At 35.5% G+C, this 12323-nt stretch overlaps 1 protein-coding gene across 1 annotated transcript in view; it reads right to left on the reverse strand.

The window, feature by feature from the left end:
* CNTLN (centlein) overlaps positions 1–12323 on the reverse strand; it is a 191432-nt gene that overhangs the window by 55984 nt on the left and 123125 nt on the right. Inside the window, exons 13-15 of the mRNA XM_037372632.1 lie at positions 10033–10082; positions 4954–5045; positions 1632–2152 (exon numbers count right to left, since the gene is read on the reverse strand). Coding sequence (XP_037228529.1) covers positions 1632–2152; positions 4954–5045; positions 10033–10082 — 663 coding nt within the window. The remainder of the gene's footprint in view (positions 1–1631; positions 2153–4953; positions 5046–10032; positions 10083–12323) is intronic.

Here is a 12323-nt window from a genome sequence, read left to right on the forward strand (position 1 = left end):
TGAGAAATGGCCACTAATTGAAGAGTTCATACAGAAACGTGTTTATACTATCCAAAACATGTCCTGACACATTGGTATGTCTTACCGACTGATAAGTACAGAAATCAGAGTAATGGTTTAAAGGTGCTGCAGTAGCACAGAGGTATTTCTAACTGTATATGAGTTTCCCTCACTTGAATACTTTCAAGGAATGTTCTGTTTAGAAAATGGAAGGCTTGAATCTAGAAACTCAGAGAAAATATTTATTAACATGTAGAAGAGGGAACTAAATGAAGGTATTTCCCTAACTTGTTGAGAATCACACCTTGAAACATCACCTTCCAAAATGTTCACTATTCTACAGCAAGAATCCTCTAACCTGATACTTGTACAATTATTGGAAGCTGTATTTATGGCCAGCTGCGACAACTGAAGCCTTACAATTACTCTCCACTTCATGTCAAATTAAAAATTGCAATGACAATTTGTTTGCTCAATTTTGTTCTTAAAAAGCAAAACACAGTAGATTAAAAAAGAAAGCTCACTAATTGCAACAGAAAAACATATGTTTTCTGTAAAATCAGATCTGCAGTATTAAACAGAAAAACAAACAAGCTTTACATTAATGATAGCAACTGACCAATTACATAGTTCTTAATTTGTTTTCTCTCTCAAGATACCATGTTCAGGAGCCCCTTGTTTTGCATGGGGAGAAGCAGGAAAAGGGCTTCATTTGCCACTGTTGATCTGCTCCATATGACATATAAAGCTAACAAGAAGCTTATGAAGATAATTCCATTTACCTCACTGTCTTGTCACCTTCTCTGTATTTTGGGTAAACATGGGCTTGAGAAATTTCTTTGCATGTCTCTTAGGACAAAGTATTGAAAAGGTGTGACACCCATTTACCTAGTGGTTTACTGCTGCCTTCCCAAGTACGTGTGGACAAATAGAAGCAGAAGCAAAAATTCTAAACATTTATGAAGCTTGCCAGTGCAATTTTCTGAGGGCCTTGTGAGTCATGACTGGGACTCTATGCAGTAACAATTACCTTTAAAGAACTGATTTTTAACCATCATTCAATTAAAGTTAGTACAATGACAGTGCATAAAACATACATGAAATAATTAGTGTGGATGGTTCTTAATTTAAAGGATGTTAAACAGCTTGTAGACATCTGCTAGCAAGCTGAAATGGGTCATTCAAAATTTATCTAACTAAATTAAGGGGAAAAAATGTTTCTCCTCCCGGGTCGGCATGTCACAAGATAACTAAACCGACTTAGTAGGCTTGCCTGGGAATCCTTAGCTGTCAGTGGTGAATATGCAAAGGGCCAGCAAATTAAATCAACCTGCCAAACTGTCAATTTCAAGCCTCATGACTGCATGAAAATAGCATCACTGGAAGAAATCAAGCATTGCCTTCTTTTGGGTTTCCTGGCACCTATTCAAATACTCATGCAGTTGTGGCTAATTTTGCATGCAAATTTCAGTCAATAAGCTCAGAACAAGACCTCCCAAGATATTTCAAAGGATCTGACAGTATTTTTTTTGAATACCAAATCAACAGTAGTTGAAATTCAATCTCCATTTGCTAGTGTTTTACATATGCACAGTGTCCCCTCTACAGGGCTAAGTTAATGAGAGCCGTACCTGCTTTCACTTACATCCTCCCAGCCGTCCTTACTGAAGTTCTCAAATACATTACTCATAACCTTGATGGACTGTTTGAGAAAAGCTCCATGATGTCCCAAAGAGCTCTTTTTCTTGGCTGTTTTTAATTTAACCTTGGTGCCTGTTATCTTGCAATTACATTGCCCAGAGGCTGCCACTGCTTTGGTTTCATCCAGCGAAGACTTCAGCTCCTGCACTTGACTCAGCAAATCTTCACTTTCATTTCTCAACCTGTTAGCTTCTGCCACTTGCCTCTTCAAAGATGCAGCTTCTTTTTCCTGCTCATCAAGAGCTAACTGAAGTTCTGCTTTGTCTTTTTTTATTTCACAAATCCTCTTAAGTAGAGTTTCCAGATCTCTTTCTCTTGTGTCTGCATCTTCCTTTTGCACTTTTAAAGAGGCTTTCAAATAATTTTTCTCCTTCAGTAAGTCTTTATTTACTTCTTTCTGTTTCTTTAATTCCCCTTCAATAGCTTTGAATGTTCTCTCTAGTTGATGTACCTAACAAAAGCGATTTTAGCATTCATAGTATTTTAGCCTCTCAGTACAAAAAAACCCTATGGTTTCAAATGTATTTATTATATGACAATAATATTACATTAAGCACAAGGACAAAAGCAATCTATAGTCCTTAAGTTAAAAATAATTCTAATGTAGTGCAGATGAAAACATTTTAGCTGCAATAATACAGCTGTTGAACAAAGGGCAGATGGTAAAAGAACTTAAAATTCCAGGCAAAGTGACACAGAAGTTTAAGTATGTTAATGAACCTTCCTGATGCATCTTGAGCTCATTACTGATTTGGTTATGGTTATACATACTAATTGAATTTAAAAAACACATTTTCAGATAGAATTTTTTTTTGTAATACTGACAATTTTGCCCTACCTATTTAAATCAACAAGTTTTTTCACGTGTTGTAAGTTCACAAATTAAATATTAATTTGATCTTGCAAAACACTCCAAACCAACCAACCAAGCTCAGCACCTGAGAGTATGAAGGCTGAAATGTATTTTCTACTCACAGAAAGGGACAATTTACCCTGTTTCAATGAATCTGCTTTGTAAACTCATATGTAGTTTAAAGCAGCATATTCTACCTATATATGATGCATATGCTTTGTTTGTACAGTCCTCCAAGGCTTACACATAATCAAGGCCATTAACAATACAATGATTCTCAATGTTCTTCTCGAATATTTGCTTAAAGTTACAAGCAAAGCCCACAATTTCCAGAAATAAGGTGCAATTTTAATTTCAGCAGATACTAAAATGAACATCTAGTCTGTGAGACTTCCCCAGAAGCTTGCAAAGGGCATCAGAGTGAGTTTGGCGCTCAGTAACCACTTAGCCATTTTTGAGAAATATTTTTGGTTGGTTTTTACAAGGTCCATGCCCGCTCTTTCACTAAGGCCGTGGGTAGAAAAGACTGTTTTTCAAGGAGCTATAGAGAATGCACGTAGCAACTTCAGCTACTCACCTTCTAAAATACTGGCCAATTCCATCACTTTGTAGCAATATGAAACATCAAAACTTGCTTTGACATTGAAATAACTGAAACCATAGTATTTCTCAATAAACGCTATATGCTTTTCCAAGGACATTTTGCCAATGCATTAAAATTATTTTAAAACTTATGGAATGATTTACAAAGTTGGTACTAGAGATTTGATTCAGATAAATGAGAGGTCTTAGTGTACAGAGGCAAGAACTGCTCAAATTTCATATGCATTTGTGAATTTGATATTGCATTTGCGAGTTTGATAGTTTTAATAAGCATGCCTATCCATTGCTGTCTTCCTTTCATGGAAATTGTAGCACTCCCACAACTAAAAGGGATTGCCTTATGGCTACACACAGTTATTGCGTGAAATTAGAAACAAATGGTATTTTTCCAAATGAAACCAAGGTTTATGACTAAAATCCCCAATGAAAAGGGGCTGGACCAGTACCTTTCTTCAGCCACCTTCCTGAACTGAGATTCTGCTACTATTTTCTCAGTTCTTTAAAGCAAGTTTTTGCACTCACTATGCTTAAAGTCATGGATGACAGCTGGAAGGAAACAAACAATGAATAGCTTCTACACCTGTCCCTAAGGTACCATCATAACTCTGTATATCCATAGAGATAAAAATTATGTAGTACCTGGCAAACAAAATTATAGTTCTGAAATATAGATGATAAGCAAGCATAAACTGTGTGACAATTCAGATGGTAGCATTCATATTATTTCAATTACTCACTCTACCTTAAGATAAATGAATGTGAGCACTTCCTATTCTGTGTGTTATTATTTTAACATGATGTTTGTCATTCAGTAATAACGAGATGACAGCCTTCATTGCCTGACCATATGGCAAGTGCTACAAGTATATGCAATCACATCATCTGCTGTAAATTACCATACTTCCTACAAGTTAATTCACAAATAAAAAATAAATAGACATACCCGAACTGACATTCAAAGTTATAGATTTGTGTTTATTCAATTTAAGCATGCTTTTAAAGATTTATAAGTAATTAAACAAATATTGTTTTGCAAAATGACAAACAAAAGGCATGATACTGTCTGAAGGATGTCTTTTCTTTGCAGCAAACAAAACATATGGTAAAATACAAGTGAGCCCTCTTAAGTGAACACCTGTTAACATACTGAACTACTTGTGTATATTACAAATATCAATACAAATAACAACTAGTTAAGAACATCTTGTTATGGTATGAAGTAAAACATGTAGAATGTTGAGCAGTAATAATTAAATACTCATCATGTTTGCTAAGTCAAAGAACACTAAATGGATACGGTACTATCTGTGAAGAGTGATAAACCCACGTATATAGAAAACGTTTGCACATGCAACATTGTGCCAAAATTTAAATACAGCAAAAGGTGGATTTATCACCATTATGTATCAATTTTATTCCATAGCAAGAGCTCTGTGGAGATTAACCCTGATATCATCTAAAGTTAAATACTAAGGAAAAGAAATGAAGGTTTCTGAACTTAGCAGTGGTAAAATGCTAAGTGTTTGTTACTTCCAATTTAGATAATTTGTTAATTTTTAATATTATATCTCTAAACATTCTTTTCATCTTTTCTGACATTAACGGTGTTTATCTCACAGGATGCATTCACAGCTACTTCACTAGAATTAATTTCTGACACAATTTTGGAAATCTGTATTTTTGAAATAGGAAAAAAAAATCATGGCCTAAATTAATAAGTACTGGCTTTTATATATATATATATGTATGGTTCTTACATTAAAATGTAGATCTATATGCTGGAGTTGGTATCTTACCTTCTGTAATGTCTGATGTGAAACTTCTTTCATATTCCCCTTTGGAGCACTGTTCTTGACCCCATCATCTTCACTAACTTTAAAAAGTGGCTCTGTCAGAAAATAAATAATACATCTGTATCAGAGAATAAATAAACTACATCGTGACACCTAGTATTTCAATAAAACAATACCTAGACATCTTAAGGAAATGCATTCTTTACTTCTGCAATTATTCATAATGTAGTCTATTTTCTCAGTAAGCCTTGTGGTCAGTTTCTAAAGAGTGACCTCTTTTCAAAGTGTTCTGTCACATAATTATGAATCTTTGTAGCATCACAGTATGTTTTTCTCAGAGTACAAGCTTTTCAAAGGTACAATAGATCTGCAGGTTAAAGACGCTGTACTTTCATTCCAATTTTTATTCTTTTATATACTATTCCCTCTGTGCCTTAAAAGCAGAATTCACTAGCTTTTTATCTACACAGTCGCTACCAGTTTTGTTCTCTAGGTCTTGTCCCCTGCTAGGAGGATCAGAGTGACTGGTGAACAAAGCAAACAGTAACAGAACCAGGATGGATGAAAACTTTAAACTCCTATTTTTGTTAAGTGAAAGATCATGTACTTCACCAGATAAATCACACAAATCACTCGACTGTAATACTGTGAATTCATAACAATTAGAAATTGATAGAACTAATGAGAGCAAACATGACTCTAAGCATTACCACTCTGAGACAGCTGTGCACTTTAGGTACTAAAAATCCCACAAAAAATACAAGTTAACAATCAGATCTATTCATAGAGAATAATGTAAAGAAAAAGTTTAGAAGTACTAGTACATACAGTAAATCAGAAGTAATGTGTTCTGTTAAGATTTGAACCAAGAGCTTAGCATTCACAAATTGCCCACTGCTCACAGAAATGAGCAATTACATACTTCAGAAGGACTTTTTCTTAGAATATGGAATACTACGTTCAAGAACAAAAAATCCCAACACTTCAAAAACACCACAATATTCACATTTCTTTTTGTGCACTTCTTCCCCCCAAATTAACTTAAAGGATTAATCTTAAGGGATAAATGTCTGTGCTACATGGTGGTCTCCTTTAGAAGTATCATTTCAAACTACAAGCAGACACTGCAGGTCACTTAAAAATTTTTGATTTATAAACAAAGCAACTGTAGAAGAAAACAGTGTTACTCTCTGTAGATTCACAATCCTCTTGATATAAACAGTGACTAACAAGTTTGTTAGAGTGAATTAGACCTTTCTTTTGTCTTTGGAACATGTCATGGCCAATTAATACTTCTGTATACATGAAATAAATGGAACACTATTCTAAAGATAATAAAAGCTGAAAAAGGTAAAACTATGCATCTGGGGAATATGTACCTTTACCTTGATATTAATATGTTAGTTCCCATGTTATTTCAGACTACAGTCCCCCAGCACAGTGGTACTGCATACATTTACAACATTCTTTAAGTAACACACAAAGATAATATGAACATGCTTTTCATCTTTTTCTAAATATTCACTCATTTGAATGTCTGCTGTAGCTTTTATATCAGCATTTACTTCACTCCACTGAAAAGAAAAATTATTTCCCATAGTTAAAGAAACTGATCAAAGCACACAAGGTGTTATGTTTATTATGTGGATATATTAAAATACAATTGAAAACTCTATAAATAAACATATTATATGCAGAGAATATAGTACAGCCAAACAGATACAAAAGACTATACACATGTTCAGTATTATCACAGAAATCACAAGCAACTTATATTAAAGAAAAGTCAAAGGTCACTGATACATAACCCTTTCTACTGAGCAGAAAAATAAATGGCTTATCCAGCCCTCTTCTTCCCTCCTCCCTTTTAATTGTTATGTAATTGTTCACAGGAATTGGTTAGGGAGACAGTGAAATAGCGTTGCCTGTAACTGTCTGTCTGTCTACGATAGCAGAAAGATTTATCCTATCAGTCTACTCAGCAAGACATACGCTCTACCCACCATACTCCTACGTAAAAAAATACCAAGCTCTCTCTCAAGGAACAAGCCCACAGGTCACAAACCCCACTATCTTCAGTGATCAAATTACCATGGCCTCACACAAGTATACTTACATCCCACTGAGAAAACATAGTTAACTGCCAGCTTTAGAACACAACACTTAATTCCTAATTAATAGTCACCAAATCTGATGATAAGTTAGCTCAACACTGCTGCCAAAACGGTACTTGAACTGTGATACTACACTTCACTATTATTATTTCCAGGAAGCCTTCTTACACAGAGAAAAAACTACCAGTTTCAAAAGAACCAGAGCTGTGTATTAGGCACTCATAGAGTACCTACGAGAACCACAAAAAGAACGACATTTCTGCCTCTGGTATGCACCAGGTGAAGGATTCCCCCAACAGACAGGACACGCTGCGGTACAGAAAGCCACTGTGTGGTACTGACTCCAGTGGTAGCCACGCATGCTGCCAAAGATGTGCCAAGTCTGAAACAGCTGGTGGGAAAAACCACTGTGAAGACCAGAAGAAAAAAATTCCATTCTCACAGATCAGCTGCGGACATGGTAGGTTCAGAAGCCTCACAATGGAAGAAGCCTTTCAACTTCCTCCTCGAAGAAATAGGGGACCAACATTTCACCTTCTTTTAATAAGGCACTTGCTATTTTTCTGGATAGGATTAGATGGACCCACTTACTTGATTTTGGCAGAAATGGCATGACTGCCTGCCAACACATTCCTTACATTCATAACAAATAATGACATGAATAGCATGAATAGTGAATTTGGATGTGATGACTGCTGGAAAATAATTGACAATGGCAAAAGAGACACTTTGGGCAAATGAATCAGAATGGAAAGGGATTCAGGAATGGCAGGAGCAGAGTTTCCTTTTCCCCTGACCTCCTTCATCTTTGACCAGCAGGGTTTGAAAAATGATATGGAGGAGCAACAAAGCTATCCAGTACTTCCTCCTGACATACACAATTGATATCTAATCACGCAAAAGGATAAGGCTCATCTTTTTTAATACAGGGTAACTCACCCACTTCTTTCAGAATTCATCCTTGATGTGAGAATGCCTGACGGAAACAGGTAACCTGCTAAGGTGAAAAGTGAATTCCAACTTCATTCATAAGCTGAGTAAATTCACGTCAGGGTTACTTTTAGAAAAGAAAATATACTTACTAAGACCCTGAACAAAGTCTGTTTAGACCGTATCAAGTTTGGATTCTCAGCAAACTACAGGGAACAGACCTGAGGCTGCACTTTTATTTGGAAGAAGGTATTTAATACGCATTTCAGGGCAGAGGGTATACACACTTTCTTACCACATGAGCAAAGATTGCTCACATGCACTTATTTATCTTTCAAGATGGACACGCAGTTTCAGTCACTACAGTGTGATCTTCTAGAAAAAGTCAACTAATTGATAAAAGTATCCACCACACTGAAGTACCCTAGGATTTGCAAGGGGAACAAGGAAATTACTTTTTATAGACTGGTGAGAAACTATTTTTTTTAATACTTCAAGTGGTAAAAGTTTAGAAATGGATGGAATCAGTTGTGTCTTATGTGCTAACAAAAAGTGTTGCTTAATACATATCTTTGGACTTGATTTTGAATCTTGCCAAAAATTTCCTGTCCTAAATGAAACCTAAAACAACAAATGCTGGAAAAGGTAAATAAAATTTGGCTAACACACTTCACTAGTAGTTTAACCCTTAAGTCCCAATATAACAATTAATCATCAGAACAATAACCAAACTAAAAATGTGTATCCACCCACACAGGAGGATGTATTTCAATCTGAGAAGATACTGAAAAAAGAAGGAATAAAAGGCTTAATTGTTAAAGCATTAAACATGTCAAGAACTGGCTGTGTCAGGGATCTGACTGGTTTTTTTTGGAAACGCATGGTTATTGCCCAGCAGGCCCTCAACTCCTTTTCACTGCTGGTTGTCTTTCCACTGCTCTTGGTGCAAAGACTGACTAAATTTGCAAAAAAAAAAAAGAGAAGTGATTTTTAAAGTCAATATTTGAAACATTTACTACTTCCCTTCAGCTCTATCTGGGGCTATGAAAGTAACAGATAAGAAGAAACACAAAAGAAAGCCGTAACTTCAATCTTCAGCAGCAGATACTTCCACTTAGTTTTACAGGTACTATAAAACAAATTTAAAATCAAGAGGGGGAAAAAAATCTTAATTTTTTCATTCAAGTGGCCAAGATTACCATAAAAAAACAAAACAAACAAAACAAAAAAACCCCAACACCAAACCCAAAGAAAATTGGGATAAAGAATGGTAAGGTTTTATTGCTGAGAACATGCAGAGTACTTCTCCAAGTCTCCTACTCTGCTCCTTTGCAGAATTCACCCCAAATGTGAAAGCCAGCTGGACTGTAACTATGTTTTCTTGAATACTCCTCCCAGACCCAGGAACAGCAAACAATACAAAGAATCAGAGCAATGATGGAGAGGCAATGGTAATATACTACCTATCTGACTGACAAAGATCCATCTTCACAGAACCATCAACTATTGTAAATTTTGTAAAGATATAAAATAAGGTATCCATGATAATTCTTATAAGAATTCCACCATTTTGATTTACTTTTGAATTCACATACTTTTTGAGACTAATATTAAAAAAAGTCTGAAGGATCATGAAATTTCGGTATCACTGTATTGCAATACTGCAAAAAACATCTCAGATTCTGGAGGAAAGCTTCATAAACATATAAACATGTTTTAGATTTCATGCATATTTTATGCATATAGATAGATATTTAAAACAATTTTATATGTAGTACATACATATCAGTTGCAAACATGTGTATCTATAAAAATTGAAATTGATTTAATAGGCATGTAGATAACTTAAGGGTAAACATACTTTGAAATAAGAATACATATGGCCTTATGCTTACAAAACACACATTCAAGAAAAAGAAATTACCCTTAAGAGAGAAAAAAACCTTAAAATTAGTATTTCTAATGGACTACATACAACCATACAAAATACTATACATTTTTTGTTGCCAACAATTAAACTGGTGTACCGTGAACTTACCCACAGATCGGTGTACTTTCATCTGATCCAATTCTTCTTCAAGATTCAGTCTACAAAAGAAGAAATAAAAATGTAACAACCACAGAACAATCACATACATGCCACTAAAAATGTTTAAAAAAGGAAACCAAATCCATATCGGTATATTACTGGGGAAAACGTTGTTAACACCAAGGAATTAGTTTTAATTTGATGACACTTAGCATATTTCAAACATAAGGAGTCATTTGTACAACAGGTGACTAAAACTTCTATATCTGAACTTACAAAATTCAGATATAATGTTGGTTTTAACATACACTAAGAAGTTTCAGACAGTCATTTTATGTAAGGAAATGCCTGAGATGAAAAGGAGACCAGTAAAGGTGGAATCCTGTTAAGAGGGGAATAAGTATTCAGTCTTAGGGGAAAGCACCAGCCAACCTTGTGCAGATATACCTTACCACTCCTCTTTTTCCAGCGACCATCTGAGAAATACTTGAGAAACTTACTATTATATTTGAGAAAATTATTATTATGCCTCCTATGCTTTTTCAGACCTGATCTACTACTGCATTACTACTATAGTTTGTCCTGTCATATCAACCAGGTAAGGTCTGTACAACAAAATCTCTGAATTACTGGTTTTCATTCCATTAAAATCACATACAAATGCAGTTGTCCGGATTCCAATGCTAAAGTTTCAAAGTCACATTGTGAAATACTAGAATGAATGACATTAATTTAAACAGTTCATTTATACTTGTGTTTTCTGACACGATCTTTAACAATACAGTTGTGCACTAACTTAGCAATAAAGTCCCCACATTTTAACCTAGGATCCTACAGTAAACAGAACACTGGGCAGTCCTTTAATATGCAAACTTTGCTTAAAATATAAACTGATGTCCTGTAGAAATGCATATTATTCTAGCTCCATTCTGAACACCGGATTGCCAATCTTCTCACAGCCATTTCTGCTGTACTCTGAACTGCTGCATGGGAAATTTATGATTTACGAAATCCCTCTGGGATAAGGCACAAAGAAATGGCTGCCAAAATATCTGCTAATGTAAGGAAAGGATTTAAAAAAAAGGTCTTTCAGTATACAACTTATTTAAAGCACATTATATGTTAAATGCATCCCTGACTCAGCTGTAACACACAAAGTAAAGAAAATGAGAAACACGAAAAGTTGAAGTGACTTGATTTGCATGACACATAAAGACTTCAGCTACTTCCACGATCACTCAGCTGCCCTCACAGGTCGACTTTCTTTGCTCTTCTTTCATTCTCCATGCCCCAGTCATCATCAATTTCTATAATGCAGACTTGGTGGCCTTTACCTCCACTGTTCTAACTCTTCACAGCATGTTCACTTTTTGGACTGAATAGCAAAACATGTCCTTGAAAAAACATTCTCTGTTTACATAATTAAAAGACTATATTCAACATTACATGCTTCCTGCTTGAACCTCCACCTTCTGGACATGTTATTTTTCACCTTCAAAAAAATTTTTTGAATGAACACATGCTTACATGCATCTATACATACTGCCTGCCACACACTAAGTGAAAGCTTACAATGATAATTGTACAAGATTTTAAAAAAGATTTAACTTTTGCATAATTTTTTTTTAGGGTGATGAAAGACATGCAGAAGTAAATACATGATATGAAGTAAGTAAAGGGGTAGGTTTATAGTCTGAATATCTGAAGCACTTCCAAATAAATTAATTTGTGAAATAGTCTCCAACTGAAGTTATGATATATCTAAGCTGGAAATATGTCAGACAAGCTTAGACAAGAAATTACGATTTGTAATACAAGATCCAACCCATACAAGTCAGTGACTGGCTTGCATGAATGATAGAAATGCCCAACTGGGTTAGACCAGCACTGGGTCCATCCATCACCAATGCTCTGCCTCCAGCAGAGGCAAAAGCAGATGCAACTCAGGAGAGAGCACAAGCCTAACAGTTTATGCAGTCTGATTCCCAACTTTCCATCCTGAAAGTGGCACATAAGCACTACCCTTTGTTTCCCTTGCTTTAACTTGCCCCCTGCTAAAAGGACCTTTCCTCCAATCCCACAAGAATGGAACTTCTTTATAACCTTTCATGCAGAGCCTTGTCAAAGGCAATTGGGAAATACAGATCACTGTTACCGCATAGTTATTGTTACCCTTCTGCAATTGCAGCAGGTTAATGAAGCAGGATTTCCCCTTACAGGAGCCACACCGACGCTTCCCCAACAAAACTGTGTTTATCTGTGCTCAGTGATCAGTCTCCCATTTTTGGTGTCTCGCCCCT

This window comes from Falco rusticolus, chromosome Z, assembly GCF_015220075.1.
Source record: "Falco rusticolus isolate bFalRus1 chromosome Z, bFalRus1.pri, whole genome shotgun sequence".
In the NCBI taxonomy this organism is placed as follows: domain Eukaryota; kingdom Metazoa; phylum Chordata; class Aves; order Falconiformes; family Falconidae; genus Falco; species Falco rusticolus.